The sequence below is a fragment of the Lonchura striata genome, chromosome 1 (genome assembly GCF_050655825.1).
Source record: "Lonchura striata isolate lonStrDom1 chromosome 1, ASM5065582v1, whole genome shotgun sequence".
Taxonomy (NCBI): Eukaryota; Metazoa; Chordata; class Aves; order Passeriformes; family Estrildidae; genus Lonchura; species Lonchura striata.
In genome coordinates this window covers 97675382-97699234 of record NC_140703.1, presented here as the reverse complement: position 1 = coordinate 97699234, position 23853 = coordinate 97675382, and the positions used below count along the sequence as shown (strand labels likewise).

The 23853-nt window shown below is 35.5% G+C and overlaps 1 protein-coding gene across 11 annotated transcripts in view; it reads right to left on the bottom strand.

Moving 5' to 3' along the window:
- Positions 1 to 1679: 1679 nt before the first annotated feature.
- Positions 1680 to 23853, bottom strand: part of STS (steroid sulfatase) — a 108917-nt gene continuing 86743 nt past the window's right edge. For 10 of the 11 annotated variants that reach the window (XM_085584015.1, XM_085584026.1, XM_085584084.1 and 7 more), the window contains one exon: positions 1680 to 5005. In XM_085584015.1, the coding sequence (XP_085440141.1) occupies positions 4623 to 5005 (383 nt within the window). In that variant the 3' untranslated portion in view covers positions 1680 to 4622. Of the gene's footprint in view, positions 5006 to 13691; positions 14366 to 23853 lie in introns of those variants that run through there. The other variant, XM_085584090.1, reaches the window with a different exon arrangement.

Below are 23853 nucleotides of genomic sequence, written 5' to 3'. Positions count from 1 at the left end.
GAAGGACCCTGTCACAGAACACATGACAGTCCAGCTGGCCACAGAGGGGACCTCATTCCTCCTGGTCACCTGCAGTCTCTGACAGACCCAGAGGAACCAGCAATTTCACAGAATCATAGAATATTCATAGTTGGAGGAGATCCAGAAGGATTATCAAGTCCAGCTCTTGAGTGGATGTCCCCTATAGGGATCCAACCCTGAAGTCTGGTATTAGTACTACCCTCTAACCAGCTTAACCAACTGACCTAATCTCAGTCAATTTCCAGATCTCTGTTTTCAGACTGGAGATAATCCCCAGACACTGTTTGCTTCCTGGTGATTCCCAATGAAGCTTTTTGGTTGCCTAAGCCTTTCCTCCTGCCCACATGTCTGGCACACAGCTTGTAGTGTATATGGGCAGGGTGGCTGCCTCTTGCTCCTTACTGCATATTTTGGATGCTGCACAGGCAATGCCATAGGGAAGGGAAATGACAGAGAAGATGAAAAGATCTGTCCTAAGCACAGAACTATTATGTTCTAATGCAAGTAAAAACTATTATAGTAATGTATGTCAAAACCACAAATTGAAACAATTTTTAATAAACGTACTTTAATAGAACATATAGTTTTTGTAGCTATGCTCACACTCTTCTTTTTTTTTCCATTTTTTCCTATATCAAGTGATATCTTAAGTGAAATTTTTCACATTGTCCACATATCCAAATACCCAGATTTCCCATTACTACGGTGTGAAATAAACACTTGCTGGCAAGTGATGATTCTCACTGACCTGTGAAGTATACGGAACAGATTCTCTTAGTTCTCTGCAAACTTTCAGTTGGGTTTAAGTGAGCTGACACCTCTCTCCAAAGCTCCTATTTTTCCTTCTTTTTTTTACTTTTGATTTTTCTAACCATAATTGGAGGCAAGTCAGGACATCTCTATATTTAAGAGCTGAGAACCTGTGACATCCAGTCCCTGAGGGAAAAACATTATTTATTATTCCATGTAGCTTTCGGACTGCTAAAAAAGAGAATAAATATAATTATAAAAATGAGGCTTACAACTTTTCTGAATCCCAAGTGTGTATCTTGCTTAGCCATCTATTCTCTCTCCTCCAGATCACAATCCCACATGTGCTAAACTACACACAGAACCCATCTGCAAACCTCAAGTTAAGGGTATCACCTACTGCCTCATACAGGGGGATCTTCTGCATCTTATTTTTCTAGTTTTTAAATTGTGTCTTCTATAGAGAAGGTACTAGAAAGTTCACCTTTACCAGCTCACAACTTTCAGCATTTTCTGTTCTTTCAGTATTCCCAGCAGTTCGAGAAATACTGTTTTTCTTTTCTCAGTGCAACAGAGGAACTGAGAAATGAGTTAAATGACTCGCTCTGGGCTGTACAGGGACTCTGTCACAAATTAGGATATGATACTGTTAAACAATACTGTAGAGGAATACACTACCCTCTGAAGCTGAACTCCCTGTTTAAACTGACATATCTTATAAACAGGCACCATGCTACAAGAGCAGTGCTCATTAAATGACAGATTGAAAGTCAGTTTCCCAGTATCAGAGCACCACATTCTCCTTGAGCCTTCCTTGTTAGTAGGTTGTGAATCACGTATATCTTGTCAATAACCTGTTAAAAACAAAAGTTTTCCTTGTTAGATCAGGCAGTACCATTACACAAATGTTATATTGTCCTTCACATTTTATTTTGCAGATAAACAAGACTACTTTAATTACCCTTATCTGACACACCATCTCCAGAACGGAAGGTATAGTACTGAAAGGTATAATACAGTTGCAATCCAAGGAAGGTTTATTTTAGATATTAAATGAAATGGTATTAACATAGAGTATGAAAAATACTGCCCTGTTCATACAGAATAATTCTTGAAGGAAAAATTGTAAGAATGGATTTCAGATTTTACTGCTTATGTCAAAATATTAAATGTTGTACTAAATTATATTTTGTAGAATATAAAGTTTGTGCCACAAACAAGAAATATTTCATATTATTTATATTAAACAACATCCAGGTATATTTTAATTACTTATATTTCATAATGCAAAGTTAATTCTTGTTGGATCTTAAATAAGCAGGAGGTTAGAAGAGTCAAACAGCCCTACAAGTTAAATTTTATGACAAAGACTACTTTTCATTTTCTGATTGATTAGGGCAAAATAGCCATTACAATCAATATGACAAGCAAACAGAAGGTCTGAGTGGCAAATAAATAGATGCAAAAATATTTCAGGGGTGTGGATATTTTAAGAAAGGAGATTAGAAAGAAGGCATTAAAAGCCCAGGGGGTTATGAAAAAACCATCATATTCAGTCAAGAAGAAATCAGAGCAGTACAAAAGTCATCATTTTTGATACTTGATCAAACAGCACAGAACAACTGTTGTACCTAGAAGAACAAAGAATTCTTGCATCTGCAAAAAAGATAGAAAAAGAAATAATAGCAACACAGTGTCTTCCTGATGAAAAAAAGTCAATGTGGGTGTCCTTGAGAATATAAATTGAGTACTCTGTAAAGGTCACAGGCCAGAAACTGTGGAAACAAAATAGATCTAATGGCACCAAACCCCTTGTCTAAGTTAGCACTGTATACCGAACATACCACATATTTCTTTTTCCATTTTCTTCAGGAGTACTTCTTTGAAAAGCTTTTGTGTCAGCTGTGGCAGAGCTGTGGGAGCTGGAAAAGCATCCCTCCACACCGCGGTGTTTCAGCACTCTGGCCACAGCTGGGCATGAGTGCTGCCCTTTGCCTGCAAGGAGGGAAATTCTGGCACCAGTGCCATGCCCCAGGGGCTTCTAGGGCCACATGGCGAGGACCAAAAATTTGGGAAGTATGGATCCTGCCATGACATTGAAAGGCAGCCTCTCTCATGAAACAATATTTGTATGCAAATGAGAGGTATTTTTCTTCCTAAGGTTATGTAGTACATCCAGTGATAAATATTGGTCATGGGGCTTTGCCTCCTACAGAGAATTTGTTGAAGACATAATTAAGATCATGAAAATACAGTGAAACATCAAAAATAGGACTTCAAGGAAAAAATACATTTCCTAGGAGAGGCTTCTGGGTATTGTGGAGAATGAAATTTTAAAAGAAACTGAATGGAAAAATCAAATAAAGCCTAGGTTTTACAGACAGAGAAATATACCATTTATCACAATATATTTTAAAAGGAAAGGCTTCAATAGCTCACAAGAATTGGGTCACAACCTTAATGCTGGCTGACTGAAGCTACTGCATTACTATCATCACAGATCAATTTTGCCCCAAACAGATTTTAATACATTGTAATGTGGGAATTAACTGCTGCTTTCTGATAAGGAGCAAGTCACCTTCTATTATCAGGCATCAGATCATTTTAGTGTTTTGCTGATATCTTCTTTTTGGCTCCAATATGCCAAAGAAAATAGTTTGCCTGCCTGTAGAATGGAAAGAAAATGTGTCTGAATAAGACAGAGATAAAAATGGATACAAAAATTAGCCCTCGAGGACAGTAGATTTCCCAAGACCTTGCTGAGAACTCAGAGGCAGTTATATTTGGCTGTAAGTACTCAAGCCCAAGATTATTTTCAGAAAATTATAGATACTATTCAGAGAGCTTAAAAGATGGCAAAGATATTTAAAGGAAGACCAAATTTTATTTATTTGTGATTACCTTCATAAATGGAAATTCTTCCATTGATTATGGAAGACAAATTGACATGGTATGACAAATAAGTAAAGGACAAAATTGTAGAATAATGTAAATTTGGAACTCATATACCAAGTATGGACCAAATATTTTCTTTTTTCAATTGGAATATGGTCTTAAGGGTGTGCCTATATCAGGGGTTGAAGGATTTATGCATATATATATATATATATATATATATATATGTACATGGAGACTTATGGTACACACTCAAGCACATAGCTGGTACACTTGGTGTCCTTTTGAAACAAAGGCTGCTGCCATGCAATATGACAGCAGGGATGCTGGGGAGCATCATTTTAATATGGACACAAGGTCTTCCACTACCATAGCTCTGTGCACTTTTACAGCACATTCAAAGTTAGACTGTTGGCAGGCTGTCAGTTTTTTCATATTTGTCATGGCTGTTGACAGAGATCTGTTGCAAGTCTGCTCTTAACCTATCTATCAGTTACCAAATGACTGTCACAGGAGGACCTCTCCACTATTATCTCTCTGTTTGCAATTACTCACTGCTCTGTCCTACTAATGGATAACACTTAGTAAAAAGGACAGGAAAATGCACATTTAGTAGATGTGATTGACAGAACTGATAGGTAAATTCTTTGCTGTGTAAGACAAAAGCTCAAGCTGAAGGCCTAGGAAATTATCTCCCATATAAAATGCCTACAATTCTGCCCATATGTATGAGGATGGTAATGTGTCCTTCATGCTTGTGATAAAGACAGAGAAGGTGTGTCTTGCCTTCCATCTCTTGTCACGTTTTCTTGACTGAAATTCTCTTCTACTGCAATATGTATTTGAAGACTGGTCGTCCACCAACACAACAAAACCTTCTGAAGGCTTGTACCACAAGTTCAAGTCAGACACTCACACTCTGCTGGTCCAGGTTCTGAAAGGGAATTGCAGCTTATTTATCCCAAATGCACCTGCAGTGGACTCCCTCCTGACTCGTAGTCACAGTAGCAAGACTGAAAGAGAGATGAGCAGCAGAGCTGGAGCCATGGCTTCCAGAGAAGGTTGTCCCATGACAGCTGGTTAGGAACAGCATGCAAGGATCTGGTGTGGTTGTCTACTGCTTGGTGTACGACCCTGAGGATTTCGTAGAAATGGCTCTCAGTTTCTGGAGTCAGTGGGACTTTCTCTTCAGGGTCTCTGGACAGATCGAAGAGCAGTGGAGGATCATGTCGTGTAATGAATCCTTCATGGCAGAAGCAAACGTGGGAATCATAGCAGCCATTGGAGTCCTCAGGACTGAAGTTTGGAGTGAAGAAGAAGACTTTCCAGACAGATTCACCTGCAATTTACAGCCACAAAACAGCTGGTGAGAAAGTGATAAAATGACAAAATGGAAGTTCCCTGGTCTTAGGAAACTCCACCAACATGGGAAGTCAGTCTTTTGGTAAAAAGACTGTACAGACAGTCTGTAACAGAAACTGAAGCATACCAAAAGACTAAAATGAGATTGAACAAAGAAAAAATAAGCAAAACATCATGATTTTCACGCTACACATATTTATGAAGCGACTATGATAATTTCATTCCCTTGGAAGAATTCTGATTAACCAAATTATAGAATACTTTAAATAACATTGGGTTTTACATAAACAGTGCTAAGAAGATTTGCAGAAATATATACTAAGTCTTCTTCAAGGCTTATTAAAATGTATTTTTGCCCCTTGACTGCATTTACCCACTGCTGGGCCCTCTCTGCTTCTCATTTTGCTTATCTAAATAATTTCATTGTTAACTTTTCCCTCTCTTCCTCTCTTTATTGTATTAACCTATTGTTCGCTGCCCCATGTGTTCATTGCAAACACCTGGATGCTCATTTTATTAAATGGGATGATATGAAAATGGCTGCTAAATTCTTGTCTTATGCTTCTATATGATTTTCCAAATATAAATTATATATAACATCTAGAGTAGCACAATTCTTAGGTACATTCTGCTTTGCAAAATAAGAACCAAAATTCTTCATTTATAGACTGGTCACTCTTAGTTTAATTTTCTGTGCACAGAAAACTGAACTGCCCATCCTCATGTAACTTCAGTTGGTATTTTCACTGTCTGAAAATCCTAGTTATTTCTTGGAATAAAAATAGACAAATATCAGTTGATTCTTTCAAGAAGAACCCTCAAACAAGTCAGTGGAGGATCATAAAACAGTTAACAAGAAAGCTGTGAACAAAAAGTTGTTACTATTTTCCTCAAGTATCACAGAACAGATAGGAAAGGCAGAAACAGACAGAACATAACATCCAGGGAAGGACACCATCCTCCTACAGCCAATGCAGTATATAGTTCTTCAGAAATTGAATAAAGAATAATTAGAATAAGAAAAAAATCTGTATTTTATTCTTAATAAAAGCAGGTTACTAAACAACTGAGATCTTATCATATTAATTGTTCACTTAAGACTATAAAAACATTGGAAAACCGTAGCTATCAGTAATTTATATTTCTCAGCACCCTATTGTGATTTTTTTTTAATCACCTCAAGTTTTTAAATACTGTGTGAAAAATCTCTTTTTGGTATTTTGTTGAATTTTGTTAAGGCCACAGAAAGCTTGTTAACCTAGTAACAGACTTTCAAAGATTTATGTGTGCTGCAGTAGTTAATATTTATTAATCAATTTATCACTACAACAAAGTGGGTGGCACTAGAAAATGTAGGATGGGTAGAGCAGAGATAAAGTGGTATATGCCATGCTGTAACTACATCACACTCAGCTTTTAAAGAATCAAAACAGGTTTAAAGAGAAATGTTTCAACAGACTAAAGAGTCACAGGCTGCAGTTCTAGACTATAGCATGGATATAAAGGACATTAGGTGACCTTAAGATTCTTTACAACTTCTTCTATTCCACAACATTTTTCACATTAGAAGTGATTTTACCTTTAGGAACCAATTCAATGACAGAGCCTGGGGACTACAAGTTCACTTCGTCTCCACTTCAATCGGGGTCGGATAGGTGATGGCTATTATACACATTAGACTGGGAGAACCCTCTAAATGCTTCTTGGAAGTCAGCAAAGGGGATGGACTTTTAAAGGCTGAGTGACTTGCTGGCACAGACAATGGGACGTGGCAGGTTTTAAAAGGCTCTGGCTGTGAGAGCCACAATGGCACAGTCTTACTGGGAAAAAAATGAAAGGAAAATTAAAGGAAGGCAAAGCAAGATAAGGCCAGGTAGAATAAGATGGCATTCCTTCATCTACCTCCAGTAACATTTTGCAAAGTTGATCTAGTACTCGAGTCTCTTGTTTTCTTAGAATTAAAATAAATAAAATCAAATAAAATCAATACTTAAATTTCTTTGAACTTATGCACAAAATATTTCCCAGAAATATACCTCTTAGTTGCTGAGATTTAGAATTTTTATTCTGAGAAGGCATGTAATTCTGTACTAAGCATTGGTTCAGGCTCCTCAGATGCGTTTAATTGGCAAGATGGATGATAAAAAACATAAAAAGCCAAAGGGCTTGATTAATTAATGGCTCTGTGTGCCATTGTAGACCATGCAACACTTGCCACACCTGAGAATTTGATTCACAATACTATAACAACTTGACAGAAGATCAGCAGAAAAAAATTATATGGCTACTAAAATGTCAGTTAAAAGAAATTCCAATAAGGCCATGCACATGAGAACTTTGTGGTCAAGCTGTCTTACCACACACTGGTCTTTCATGGTACATTTGTGCTGAATGACATTGAAAAGAACATTTTCAGACACTTTTTTTTGGTGTTGATCATTGCAGCACCAGGTCAGCTGAAGGGCTTACAGATATCAGTACAAAATTGGGAATTCCGAATTAATGGAAGTTGGAACAAGCAGCCCATATAAGTAAGAAATGGGGAAAGAAAGAGATAAGGAAGTTGCACCATGATTCTTTTTTCCCCATATAAAATAAAAACTTGTTTAGGTTCTGTTATATGCAGAGCATACAGCATGTTTCAAAATCATGCATGGGTTTGGGGACAAGGCATGCATGACATCATCTCATGTCTGAGTGACACTGCTAGTGTTCTGAAGAGCTGGTGGTACTTTATCAGATAAGCAGCTATAGAATGTCAGGAAACACTGAGCTCTGGGAGGGCAGAGCCTGTTCCTGTGCAATATTTATCTGTTGCACTGCAGCAGTGTTTCTGGAACTGCATGTTGTGTTGGAGAAGCAGCAGCAGACTTTAAACACCTCTCTGCTAAGCATTATCAAAACTAAAGCCTGTCTCTCAGTGCCTGTGGCTGAGGAGCAGCCAGTGCAGTATTCCAGGAGGCATTAAGAACTGTCAGGCTGCTAATCAGTAGAACTGATGAACTGTATAAGGCACAATATTAAAAAGAGAGAGCTCTCAGTCTCTCAGCTGACATAAAATCTCATTTTGTCAGAAGGTTAACTACAAGGACCAAATTAATCTCCCAGTAATTAACAGTACCTGTGTTCTCCAAATAATCTGGATAGTAAACCCCTGTTATATAAAAAGATAACTGCATGTCTCTTCCACAGTGAAGTTAGTAGTAAAATTGTCAGGGCTTCCCCAAAGCTAAGTATATCAAGCCCCTTCTGAAACAGCAGGTAGGCTCTAAGCCTGCAGCACCCTTAAAGGTCCTGTCCAAGTGCTCCACAAATAATTTCAGTCCCATTTTTCTCCAATTCTCCAGTTCTGTGAGCTGCCCAATAAGTTTGCTCTCAGAATACCTCTTTCCTTTAAATGTAAGAAAAAAATCAAAGAAGTTGTACTGCTAAATAACTTCAAATTAAGATAGGTTGCCATTATTCCAAGCAAATCTGCTATGAACATAGTTGTTCAGTGTTCAATCTCCCTAGAATGCTCCTTGTATTATCCTTAACCCAGCTATTTATCCTCTCACACCGACTGGTTGCTCCAACAGACCAGTGGAGGCCTTGAGATTAAATATAAGTCACTCAGTAAGATATATTAATATATTCAAGATGAAGTGACACACTGGATAGGGATGCCATCTCTGTTATAAAAACACCCTTCTTAATCATTGATGGCAAACTGTGTTTTCTGATAAGCAGTTCTTGACGTGAATAGAAGCTATTGTTGGGTTATTGCCTGGACTTCATTTTCACTGAATTTAATCTATGACAGTAGCTTTATAGGTTAGCTACTGTAATTTCCTTTTCATATATTATTGTGTTCCTTCTTTCTGTAGAAGAACAAGTTAAACAGGGCTGTTCTCCACTGTACATTGGGGAGCTAGTCCCTGCTTGATTTCAGATGCCCATGAGGAGAGCCATTTGGGTGCAGCAGACCAACATAAACTGAGACAGACTTTTCTGTCTCAGATGTGCTCAGTAGCCATTGTCAACTCCCACAGTCTAACTCATGCTTTTCAACATTTCTAGACAGTAGCAGATGAAAACTGCAACTCACTTGAAAATTACTTTCTTTAGATAACTCTAAAGTTCTCAGCTAATCTTATTCATAGGAGATATCACATATATTCAGCTCTTCAATAATTTAACAATGTAGAAAAGGCTTCAGTCGTGAAATTCTTGTAGAACTATATATAGAACTATATAGAGACTATAGAACTATATATAGAACTATGTATAGAACTATATATAGCAAAGGCAATACCATTTGGTTACTATAATGAAATTATACATATTATTTTTATGACTATGTGCATTCCTCAAACAGCTAATAAAAATATGCCATTTGAATTTAAGAATTTGTAACTTTATTGTTCCTACAATGGAAATTACTTTTTTAAAAATATCTATATATCTATATCTATATCTATATCTATATCTATATCTATATCTATATCTATATATATCTATCTATATCTATATCTATATCATATATATCTATATCTATATCTATATCTATATCTATATCATATATATATATATATATATATATATATATATATATATGTTTTAAGTGTCTGGGTATCCTAAGGCATTATAATGTTGTATCAGTCAAAAGACAGCACACCATATCCCAGTGTAGGTGGAGAATAACTGAGTGATATTCAAAGACACAATGTTGGTTTACAACAATCTCTTGTTGCTAGAAGAGGCTTGCATGAAGTACTGTGCAGAATTTAGAGTATTTGTGTGAACCCCACGAAAAAAACAGCAGTAGCAGTGATTTTAAAATATTTGGAATAAATCCTACAGTATCCACTAAACCAGAAAGGAGTGCACATTCCTGAATTTCTAATAATCTTACTGAGCAACTGCTGCAGGAAAAATACGACACACTGAAACCATGCCCAGACTGCTGAAGACAGAAATCTCATGACTGAGTTAATTATCTAGAGTAAGTGCTGTGGTATGAGAAATTCCACTGAATTATGTTCAAAAGTCAAGATTATATGTTGAATTGTAGTAGATGAAAAGAATTATTTTCCTGAATTCTTCACCATCACCTTCAAAAAGAATTGATCAATCATTTGCAGTGTTTTCTTGTTAAAGAAAGTCCTAAAAGGGAAGAATCTGTGGGTACAGAAATTATGCTGCTAAAGTAGGAAGTGCTATAATGCAATGTTATGCCTCATATTTAAAGGTCTTAGGTGATAGCAACATGGAAGAATACACATTGCTCTGGAAGAAAAATTCCATCTGTGGTAGTTTCATGGAAATAATCCAGACACCTGCTAAAGATTTGTTTCAAGAATATTTACTTGCTGAATGGTCCATGTAATTTTCAGTTCATCTAAGTAGCAGTTGATGGAAAGCTGAAGACAGAAGATAATGTTGGCACACACACACAAAAAAGAAACCTAAACCAAACCAAACCAGAAAAAAAGCCAAACCCAAAAACCTGGTCATTTTCAATCTATATTAAAAGTCCTTTTAAACAGACAAGCCTTATTTTATTGCTTATGAAAAAAATAGTGATGATTTTCATGTAATGGTTTTCCATGAGAGTCAGAAAGTGATTAAGAACACCCTTTCAGTAATCAATTATCAGTTAAGAACACCCTTAGGAACAAAGCAGAAACACTTTGCCAAAGATGACAAAACAAAGAGAGAAACCTATTCAGAACTGTGCTTTGTATTTTGATATTTTCCCTGTCCTTTAGGAATGCATTTTACTAACAGAAAATAAATTTAGGACAAAAATTTTCCTCTTTCATGAAGTGTATACAATTTTTCTGAGTGAAAAGAACAGATCTGTAAGATTCAGGGAGCAATTTTTCCGATACTAATCAAACATATGGGACAAAGATGCCATTGAAGTCCTAAACAACTTCTGCAAGTATTTTTATACAAGTTGGTGTCAGCCAAAACCAAACCCATCCCCAGGAATTTTTTTATAAATTATTTTCTTCAGAAAATTTTCAAAATTCAGATGTCAAAAAATAAGTTGTTGACACATGGTATGCTAGTGAAGTACTCAAAATCATTAATATGAAAATTACTGCCATGCCTAACATTTAAGTTACCACATGTACATCTAAAACCAAAGAAATAACTGTTCAAAGTTGCTTTAAAAATGAAAAATAGAAATTTTGGAACTGCAGTTGCCTGAAATTCTGTGCTGTGCCAAAGAATACAGAATAATAATTTTCTTTAAAAAGTCAAAGAAAAAGGTGAATTACCCTTCCTTACAAGTTTCTTAGTTAGTTTAATTACTTTATCTTTCCTCAATTTTCATAAAATTACTAGGCTGCTTAGACAACGTTTTAAAAAATAATTTTTGAAAATTTATTCAATTAATCATAAATGACAACAGAACAAAGGACTTTCTTTTATAAGACTAAAAAAAATGGGTTTGAAGAAAATGAACATTTGCAAGTAATTTGGTGCAAAAAATATCAGTATCAGGCAGTCCTAAATATTAAAAAAAGACAAATTACATTGACTGAAATTTGATTTTATTGTAAAGATGTATGTGCAGTTAAGCATCTGAAATATGAGACAGCAGTGTTAGAAAATTCTGCATTTTCCAGAATATGAAACTAGCAAAAGATTACAAACTATGTTAAACCATAAATTTGCAATTTTCCTAATACCGAGCAAACAAAGCAAAACCCCTTCAAAATCATGAATTAAAAACCTTAGCATCCAGTTGCAGATGATAAGCAGGGACTCTGGTAAAAATTACAAATTAAAAAATTTTTCCTAAGAACAATCCTGGAAGTGTATTTTCTCTTTCATATGGACTTGTTCAAGGTAATGATATTTCAGAGAAATCCAAGAATTCTCCAGTTTGGACCTTTATGCAAAAGCCAAATTTAATTTCACAGTTCTTCAAGCAGCAAAAATGTCTGAATTTGAAGAGTTTTAGTAGAGTAATGGGAATATTTTCTTGTTTTGGTTGTATACAAAGTGGATGTAGAAATCTCCAGCTATTCTCCAGATGACAGCAAGTAATGGAAAAAGGAAAGAATCCTGACTCTCTCTTATAGTTTTCAACTTAAAAATGCATGTATACAGTGCAGTGAAAAACAGGCTTTACCCTTCAGAAGTGCAATAACCTGCTAAAATCTCCTTCCTTTGAGAATCAAGAACAGAGAAAGATATCCTGTGGATACAGATGAGAAAAATATGTTTTAGCTGCTCCTTATAGAGGACTTAGATGGAAATATCAGCATTATTTTCATAAAAGGTTACTTAGGTCTGTCTGTCATTCAATTAAAAGAATATAATTTTTGAATTTTCAAGGTTTGTTTGTTGGGTCTTTTGGGGGTTTTACTGGGGCTTTTTGGTGTTTGCTTTTTGTTTGTTTGTTTTTTTTTTTTTGGAGGGGAGTTGTTTGGGGTTTTTGTTTGTGTTTTTGTTTGTGTTATTGTTGTTTTCAGGTTTTTTAGTAAGGAGTCATTAATTGAATTGGTGTACAGGAAGTCTGGCTTGTGCTTTCCAGGCTGCAGCATATCCCTGCCCCTTAGCTTACAATCTAAACCAGGATAAAGGGAAGTGAAAATAAGGCAAGAAGCAGAAAGGGGGAAAAAAAAGTTTGTTTTATGCTCTTGCTATGATTAGGAGTAGAGTTAGTATTTTTTGAAAGGATATTATTTAATTTATTTTCATTCCCTTTATTTCTCTCTCTCTCTCTCATTCTCCCAGAATAAGTAGGGGAATGCTGGTAGGGAACAGAGCACTGCAAATCCCAGGGTATAAATATCTCTGCCTGAGCCTAACAATAACTCTGATGCCACCGACACAGAGCAGAGCAAAGGCAAGAAAATACTTTAACAGTATTTGTCATGCTTGTCAGGGGGAACACTTTCCTACCTAAAAAATTGTGAGCAGAAATGTGTATCATATGATTAGGTCAACTCTCTTGAGCTTGATACAAACTGTTTCCTGGTGTCTCTTCATGCTAGAAATGCTTTTCTCTCTTTTGACAGTCACGTTATTTCACACTTATCAAATAATATGTCCATAACTGTGTCACCCAAATTCAACTGCAGCTGCTCTGAGATGAGGCTCAAGATAGCATATTCAAATTCTTAAAGAAATAATTTAGGTAAATGACACTTTATGCTTGTTTCACTTCCTCCAGTGCTGTGGTTGAAACACTGAACACAGAGAAGGGATTTAGGAGATGATTTGAGATTTTTGGAAGCTTTCCTTGATTGTGACACCTCCATGTCATGGGGAAGATCAGGTAGAGGGGGGGGGAAAAACAAAGGGGGCAAACATGGAGTCAAGATGATGCTCATAAAGCAAGTTAGGAAGCAGGGAGACAAAATATCTTTAATAATCAAGTATATTAAAAGGTCGCAATGAACTACAGCAAAAAAAAGTAGTCAGTGATTCAGATGTTTCATGCAGAGCAAAAAGATATTTCTTTTTGATGCAATCAAAATGATTAAAGAAAAAAACCATAAAGATCTTAAAAAAAATCATCATCATCAACCAGAAAACCCAACTCCAAACTCACTTCTAAAATAGGAGGCTTCTCCAGAGAGAACAGTGGAAGTCAAGGAACTCGTGAGACTGAAAAACAAAAGGCAAATGACAGAAAAACTCTCATAAGGGCCAGAGTTCATTATAGTTTCTGCAGCTGCAGAAGGGAGAGCCACACAAGGATTTTATTAATTAAGAGGATTCTCTATCAGTAAGACTAGAAATAAAGAGAGAAAGAGGAATAAACAGAAAGGAAAAGTATGGAAACACTGTAAAAGGACACAGTTTAGAGGGGAGAAAGGGGCTGCTCTCTGTCCAACAAAAATGTGCTGTAAGTAATGTGAAAATTTGTGAGTTACTACTGAAGAAAAACTGAATTTTCTCCCATGATCTTTTTTTATTATGGATCAGACACTTGGTGCTATTTAAGTCCTTCAGTGGAAAATAAACACTAATCCATATCACACTGACACTTCAATGTTTTTCATGAATGGCAGCATTCAAATCCAGAAAAGTGGTCTGCAGCATTTGTCTTCTGTTCTTGAGGAAACCTCAAGAAACAACTTTGCCGTAAACTATAACATGAAAAAGTCTAATATCAGTGAAAGCTATTTCTGTGTATCTATGGAAGCTTGTTACCTTTTGCTACAAGTTTTTGTGCAATTTCTTTGACAGATTACTTTGCCACTGTGTGTTGCTATTAAATAAAGACTGGTGACAAGGAATGAGGTTTAAACGAGACTAATGAAGTTTTTTAAAGTTATTTTGTGTAGGGACACCTATGCTTCCACAATAAGAGTTACCCCAACACCACCTGCAAGAAAAAGTAAAAAGATTCTTAGAGAGATGATAGCTAACAGACAAAGTAAATTACAATCTTAGTCTTGTGTTAAAAGGAAAATTGAACAAGTAAAGTGAGTAGCACTTTCTTAATTAGATTTTAAATATATTTATGACACTGCCACTCAAGTCAAGATTTGCATTTTAATATCTTTCTGACCATTCTTGTCAGTTCTTTCATGACACTAATGAATTAATAAAATGCTGCTTTGTGTTCCAAAACCAATTAACTCTTTGCATTTTATTGCACATTATAATGGCTATTTTATTTATCTATATATGTAGACAGGCCCATTTTTGAATCTCTGCTGATTTAAAAGAAAAGAATTACATTAAATTAATTCCCTGAGTCTAAAATTCCTATTCAACTTCAAATGACTCCTATAGTATTATTCTTCCTGTCACTTAGCACAATAATACTATTTTTCAGACTGTGAAAAAGGTAGCAAGACATCTCCAGTTTTAAATTCATGTTACTAAAATAGGATTTTTTTGCTCATCACTTTGCTGCTACTTAGCATTCAATCTGACAATCTGGTCACCTCACCTAATTTTGGATCACTGCAACCAACGTGCAGGTCTTTATGTAAGCTAGTTACCAGCCTATACTTATCTGCTTAACTTTGCTAGAGGTGTTTAGGATGAGAAGAGTTATGCTTGATTCTCTTCTGATGAGAGCAACTCAGGTTAGCTCAGCTGTAGGCATCTATACCACATACATGCTGTCATACATGTTGTCATCACCATCCTCAGAGTTTGCTAAAAAAAGCAAGGTGTTATGAGTCTTGAAGGCATCAAAAAGCCTCACTGGCCTTGCTCAGACCTCCACGGATGAGGTGGACCCTCATCTGTGCACCCTGCCCATGGACCAGGATTGCCATTTCAGCTCAGTCCAAGGCCATCAGTCCCTGCCTGAGTGGTGCAGCAGTGGCCAGTTCCCAGCCCTGTCTCTGGATGTCTCTAGGCTACAGCCTCCTTCCAGCTCTGTCTGTGCTCTCATCTCCTCCTCCTCCCCACTGCATTTCCTGAGTATATCCTTGAACTTGAGTCACCACTTTGCTCAGACTGGGGCTATTGTGGAGTCTGTTACCAGCACCCTGCTCTGCTCATTCTGCTCAGGTGCTGGAAGTCATTTCTCTGTCAGTAAAGTCACTGTCAGTGCAGGGGTCACTCACAGTTCTGTTGGACTCACCTTCAGGATGAAGTGTCACCCTGCTTATAATGCTGAACTTGTCTCTCCAGTATTCCCTCATCTACCCTCAATTTTATTTTTAAGATCAAATATCTATCAAATATCTAATAGCACTACGAGGTGCTGTTGCTTATGAAAATCCCACAGTGTTCATCCATAGCGTGTTAAAAATTTCCTCCCCTCAAGTACATGTAAAACTCAAAATATCACTGACATGGCCAGAAAATAGAGGTTTGCCTTCCTTTTTCATATGTTACTTCTGCATGCTTTTTAAAACTGAGCCTTACTTATCCTTAATGATCATTCAGTGACCTTTGAAATACAGTCACTAACTACAGTACATCTACATCGACACTGCTTATGAGATGCTGTATCTTGCTCATATAAATGTACAGTTTCCTCTGTTCCAGTTGTAGAAAATAAGAACAAAATCTCATTTCAAGTATTTCAAGTGAATTTTCTTTTTGTCATCTAATTCATTCCCCTGCCACTGCACAATTGTTCTCCACAATGTGTTTTCTAAGAGCTCTCTTGATGTATGGTGTCTTCTATTGTAACTTTTGTGCTACTATCATTCATTTCCTTTATTGCAGAAGACAAAGACATTTTATTGGCATGCTCCTTTCACTTGGTGTTTTATCTACTAACTTTTTCAAATACAAATCCTTCAAAAACTTTTTAAATAAGGATTTTGGTACAGATGTCTGTCTCACAGTTTATTTGGTTTGCTCTATCCCTCAATTACCTGTTGCATTGTCTATTCTAAATTCCATTTCCATACCTTTTGTAAATTCCATTTCCATACCTTTTGTAGAGTTCTGGTGGACTGAAGTGAATGTTAAAATCCCTGTGAATTTACTGACGATTTAATCTTGTTTGCCTTCAGTTCAACAAAGTATTCCTACATTAGCTTAAATAATAAGTCCATGCTTAAATTTAGTAAAGTACAAGTTATTCTATGACTGAAGCTGCTATGTGCTTAACTAATTGTTTAAGCAAGGATGTGCATATGCTGCTCAACTTCCATCAAATCTCCTACTTCAAACAATTTATGAAGAATAATGAGTAAATTATTTTTTGGCCATCTGTGCTATTGCTTAATAAAACAGTTAATAAAAACTGTTTTATTTCTTTGCAACACTGATATATAATAAAGGATATACTGTGAGGAGTTTATTTAATGTTGTCTCAAGGCCTAAAGGAATAAGCTACCCGAATCAAGTTTTACCAAGTCTAACTGTCCTCTTCACTGGACAACTCTGCCTTGTGGAGAAATCAGTCTTCAGCATTCACATCTTACTACCCTGAAGATTAAACTCATGTCTGCTTAGCAACATCCTCTCCCTCCAAACATACATTCCTAAGTAACTCAGCTCTAATATCTTCTTACCTTTGCTTCTTATGGCATATACATTTATATGTATACCTGGCATACTAAATATATCCAGGTAAATCCAGGTGCTTTTGCTCTGTATGATGTGTGGACCTGGGTGCAGCCTTTGAACAAAGCCCGTCCCAGCTCTTGGGCCTTCTGGAGAGATTCATCAGCACAGGATAGTCCTACACAATGCCCACAGTGCTCAGCTGAGATGGAATCAGCTGTGGGGTGAGTTCATCTCAAACTAGAAGAATGCAGCAATGGACCTCAGAACTCCAGCCACTGTCCTTCATTATCTGTGCTGCACTTTCTTACAGATTTTTGTATAAAAAAGACAAAAGTGATAGAACTTCAGGCAGTGTCAAGAAGGACCAGGGGTTTTGATGATACATCAGTTGGAAAAGGAATACTGGTGGCATTTTTTTCCCCTCCAGTTTCTCAAGCACAGTATGTAGACCACTGCTGTGAATGAGGGGATAGAAAACATGTTTCTTGCCTTTGGTTTGATCTTTTATTTTTTACTAACTGTATAATTCAATGTAATGATTTTAACAAGCCTCAAAGTATCTTGGAAGAGGGCACTTATAAATTAATACAAACATCTAATATGACTTCTTGTGGCACAATGAGGTTCAAGAAATGTTAAGCAAGACAATTACAAAGACAAGTTAAACAAAGAAAGCTTTATCCTTGAGCATAAAATACACCTTTTTACTGTTCTAACAGTATGTTGCCATACATTATAGTTTTCTTTAAGGGCTCTAACCTCTTATTTTAAGTGATATAAATAAATAAAATATAAAACTGTTTGCAGTCTGAAGTCATTCAGTTACACATTGTACCTTCTCAGAACAACTGAAAGTGCTTTTGGCACTACATGACAGATATAAATTTTATATATGCCCTCCCTCCTCACTGCAGTTTAGAGTGATGACATGATATTGTGAAATAGAAATATCTGCATACTGGTAGCTGTTTCTGGACTGTTGAATCTTACATTAAATTTTTAATTCATAGTTTTCCAAACTCAGTCTCCACCTCTCAATTTTAGCTGTTTTTTTTGTGAAAATACACCTAATAAAATCTGTGAGAATAGTAATGGCAACAGGAAAGACTCAGAAATGTTTTTCTATTTTATTCGCTACCATGGCCCCTTCTAAGCATTTTTATGTTGTTCTTCACAAAGCAAATAACCTTACACATATTCCTTATCCATTGCAATGGAAAAGAAAATGGATTAAATTAATTATTTTCAGCTGTAAACCAGGTTTAGTTTAGCATTCAGCAGTGGTTTTCAATAATCCTTCCTTCATACTATAGTGCACTGCACACTGACAGTCATTTACCTCTATTTCATCTTGTAATTAATTAAAACACACTTTCTATAACATTTCCAAAGAAGTCTCTAACTAGCTGTCATTTACTCTGAACATGTCCAAGATTAAAGTCTCAAGCTTTTTACTGATACTCAGAGGGAATTCCTAACTCAGGTCTTGGCACTTAGACTCTGAAGACAAAAAAAGGAATCTGAAATTCAGTTAGGATTAAAGAACAGGAAATCTACCAACCAAAATGCATTCAAGTGATAGTCAGGCCAGGCAAATGGACCTGCTAAACAATTTACCTGTCATCCAAATCTTCACCCTCACTTTGAAAACTTTGCCTTTCCTGCTGATTCTCATAGATTTGTCTAGTTTTAACTTCAGAACTTTGGATCACTACTCATCTATCAAACATAAGACCTAAAAGGTTAAGCATAAAAAAGACTATCTGCTTCCACAACTAGCTCTGTAAGACCAGATGAAAATTTACAGGAACAGTAAGATACCCATATACAGACATTTTACACAGCTGTACAGATGTCCAAGAATGTAGATAGTTTAAGCCTTCCTAAAGATTCTCCTCTACATCCCTGAGATACAACGTGTCCTCACACAGCTTTTGCAAGTATGTAGCAACTGAAATGCAAAGTCTAACAATGCAGTGTGGCAAAAAAAAATATTTGAGGTCAGTTTGGTCTACAAAGAGAACAAATTGCCTGAAATTACTTAGAAAATACCAAGTATAATTATCATGGGAACTGTTCTTGTGTGTCCAGGCAGAGACTTCATTGTCAGGCTCAGCCAAGCTCTAAGGTTCACATGTTAATGGGGCAGAACCTGTTTCTGACTTTTCCATGCCATGGCAATAAGACAGATTTATCAAGCTTGACATATAGACATTGTCCTTGTAATCACTTGCCAACATCTTAGGCTGAAAAATACCCACTAATGGAATAATACTTTAAAACATTCAAATAATCTATACTTAATTTTCTTGATTAAGAGATACAATCTGTAACTTTTTGTCATGTAAGATGTGTTAAAGAGAGTAATGATGATTTTTTCATATTTTCTATCTTCCAAATACAAACACTTCCTATGGATTAAATGCTCTGAAAGTTAATACTCAAAAATATTTTCTGAAGTACAAGTGGCACATTTATTTTTTTTAGTTCCACCTGTTCCACTTGTTGCAAAACATTCAAATATACTTCTCAGATCTTAGTTCAGTGTTATTTTTTGGTTTGGCTTGGTTTGGCTAATTTTTTTAAAAAATCAGTATGTCATCACCATTTAAAACCACTGGTAGATATTAAACACTTCCAATCTGGAGACCTCAAATATTCTGGTAATATAAAAGGGGGGAAAAATTAGGCCTTTGATAATTGTCAGGAGGTACAGGCTTTGTATAATCTATATAGTATCATGTTCCCAAATTCATTTAAAGCATATTTCGCCACCTTTTTCTTGATTATTATAGCCTCTCTGTAAATACCAGAATGGTTTTCTAAGCCAGCCCTCTGTTGCCACAACACAGTCCTGGTATTTGGTGCTACTCAGCATTCTTGAAATCACCAGAACCTTAAAATGAACCAACAGCTCCACTAGAGCAGAGTTGAATGAACTGAAGCATATGAGAAAACAACATGCATTCTTGTACGATTTTTTGTAATTCCCAATTGCTTTTCTACCCACACACTGATTATGTTTCCATTGACCGTGAAACTGAGCTGAGACATTTGTGTTCAGTACTTAATCTTGTGCTAAAATAAGTTTATTAAAGCACTTCGCAGTATTTTCAGGATAAATCTGAAAACTGTAAAAGTCTAATATCCAATAGAATATAGTTGCTAAAAAACTGGTAAATTTTGAAAAATTCAAATATCATTATCCAAATATTTCAAATATCATAATTCATTTTTAAATTGATTTAATTTTATTATAATGCCGATTTAAAATCACATAATTTATTTTCTGCTACTAAAGAATGCATCAGATTACTAATATTTTCCTTACTCAAAACATAAAATTAGAGAAGGAAAATTAAAATAATGTATGAAGTTCAGTCTTCCTTCAAAGTTTAAGAGTGACCATTGCAAACAGGACTCAAAAACATTTTTACATGTCCTCTGTATTTGTTTTGAAAAGAAGACAGTTATACAAAATCTCAGTTTCAGCATGATATAATAGCCACATTTTTCTCTCTCCCTTATTTTCTTGGTTCTACCTTTGGTCTTCTTATTCTGATCAGCTCTGTTAGGATAAAAGATTCCATATGATATTTAGGTTTTTTTAAGAAATTTCCAACTTTAAGGCAAAACTTCCCTCTCATAATTAAATTCATCTTCACTTCTGTGAAACATGTATTTGTCCTCATACTTGCACATAAACTCATGCCTTCACAGCATACATACAGATAGACCTCACTGATGAAACTGGCTTTGTCTGGGAAAAAAAGGGTAAGTTTTATTTAATCTCTGGCTTTCTTCTAAGTTGCCTTTTCAAAAGTGACCAGAATGTTCAATAGCTCCAGTTGTTTCTGAATCATAAAGGTCTGTGGTCGTAGAGCCTCTGGCTACAGCTAAAATTGATTTTAGTAACAATTACATTGTTTTTCAGAATAAAAAAATCATTGTCAACTAAAAATACTGCAAGCAATCCACCATTCAGTGTTATAGAGCTATCAGTATCATCCTCTATGGATATAAGTCAAAATCTAAAACTTTTATATAATATTTTTAATAGGTATGTAATATTTCTATAATATAATATTATATATTTATATAATATTTATGAATCATAATTATATTTGAGAAATCAGACACTAAAACTATGATCTCATATACATATATATTTGCACCTGATGCAAATATATATATATTAACAAAATAGTTGTTTTAGCTTCTAATTTAGATATGCTGCATAAAACAGAAAGGGATATCCTACAGCACAGCAAACTCCATTTTTGTATCAATGCCTTAAAACTCACAGTCTATTTACAGTAGACAAGAATTTACTTTTTCCGTGAAACAACCTAACCATGTCTGAGACAGAAAGGTAACAGCTGATCAAAAGCAAACAGCAATGTAGTTGCAACAAAATCCCACTTGCTAGACTGGAATAATTTGAGAGATGAAGAAGTAGAGAAAGCACATGAAAGTGCCTCCATGATCAGCTGTAGGATAAAGTGAACTTAGACCCTGCTGTAACTAAAGGATTTGCAGTCCTAAGACACTGTGGTCATAAAGAACTAATGAATCCTAATTTTAATGCTTTCCAGAGCATCCAAGAACACTCTAAAATTGCATTCAGAAGAAATTCCAGAGTTTTGAGACACTATTTTCAGAGAATAAGTAAGTCTTCACTCAGGTAGATTTATTGACTCACACTTTCTTGTCTAATATTTCAGTCTTATACTTTCATACTGCTAAAGTCAAAATCTTCATTAAACCATTTATACTTTGTTATTACCTCTCTCTAATTAGCTTTATGTTTATGTATCATGGCACTATTCTAGCAGCTTCACCAAGAGATTAATGGACAATACTGGCTTTTGAAACATAAAGTATTTGGAGTTTGGCATTGGATAGGAATAGGAGGGGAACTTTGTAAAAAAACCCATCAACCAATCAACCAAAAATCAACAACAAAAACCAAACAAAAAAACAAAGCCATGTGAATCAACTAAAATCTTCCAAAATTTCAATTCTTTAAAGAGTTAGAATAGAGAGTTCAAAGTGGAATTATCAAAAACACAGTAATCAAGAGTGTGGTTTTGAGTCCACACTATAAAGCATTGGGACTAAGTAGTTTTGCTGTCAAGGATATGAACTAATGCTAAGGTAACTAGAATCTTTTAGGACTGAGATTCAGTCTCTGTTTGTCACCAAAAAGGACCATACAGAAAGAGAAGACTTTCAGACTGGAAAATTGCGTGTAAACATCCTATGGCATTGAAGAGAGCCCAGATAATATAATTAAGTTAATCCTGAAGATTCTGTGGAGTCTTGAAGACTGTTCACTGAGCAAGTGAGATGATTGAGAATCTTGCTTCTGTGATATAATACCATTTAAAAATAAATGTTCAACAGACAGGTATCAGGTTGTACATGAAAAATTAGCACATAATGACAAAATTATCTTAAGGATGACTAATATTTCTTAATACTAAAAGGGTCACCCTTTCTTTATTGCATTAGTGATAATTCTAAGTACTAAATTTTCATTATCTTTATTGAGGTTTTATAGTCTTGTTGACTTTTAATGTTGTGAATGAACCATGATTTCTAACTTCTTCCTTGTACTGTTAATGCTGGAAACCTATTTGGCTCTAAAATGTCAGTCTTGAAGAGGACTGAATAATTGAGTCTCAGAAATGTTTACCTTAGAGTCCTACAAATTTGAGACTATAAAATTCTCCTCAATACAAGTGAATGCATTTGAAGAATTATTTTCAATACATTTGGGGTTAAAACTCTGACTAAATGTGAAAAATGTCACAATGTGCAGGAACCTATTCTATACTATTTCACCTAATTTGCTTTTCTACTAGGAGGTAATTGAAAGAACTATGATAAAAAACTACAAGTGAAAAAGCTTGAAGTTTCAAAAAGCTTTCATGCAAATCCACTACAAAATTTCTGTACTAAGAAAGACACAAGTAACAAGTCATAGAAATCTGTTTGATGCTTTGCTGTGGGCTTTTTCCCCCCTTATTTTTAGTTTTAGGAAACTATAATTGCCTTAATATACTTGAAAAATTCAATGTGTTACATACCCTGTAATATTTTGAGACCACATAAAATGGTCTGAAAGCAACAAAAAGACCACTCTTTTACTGAGATGTGAGCTTTTCTCAGGCTGAGAACAGTTTCACTGATTACTGAGTAATTCTGCTTGTGTTTTTGGTCCAAAGTACTGATCAGAACTTAAATTTAGAAGCAATTACATGGTACAGAGTGCACATAATCCACAGATTGCACACTGGCCTCCACCATAGCATTGCCCAAGTGCATGTATCCTGCAAATATTCACTGTTTTCTTCTATGTTTATTTCTTCTGCCTTTCATGGCAGGCTCTTTTTATGCCGTACTGAGAAGTCACCTCACTATTGACAGTCAAGTTTCCAGGGAATTTCTTTAATAAACATATGGTTTGCTTTATTTTCTAGGAGGACTAATATGAGGTTAGAGGCTGTGGTACACAGAATGCTCCACGTGGGTTGTGCATACATTAACCACTTCCCTTGAAGAACATTGCCTAAGACAACAGATGCCATTTGAATCCGACTTTAAAATCAGGATGAATCAGCGCTATGTTCTGAATGTAACATGAAAAATGCTGCAGGCTCAAATCCAACATTGAGCTATAGATATTTTTGGAACTATAATGCTCCAGATATTGTTAAAGACTCACTGTTAATGCTACTTGGACTGCTGAAATTAAGTTTTGAAAGTTGTACTGCATTTTTACCTAGTATTTTATATGGTTGTTGTTTTGACTACTGCTAAATTTATATATAAATTAAAATATATCAGACAGTTGCTCTCAGATACCTTTTTTTATTTAAG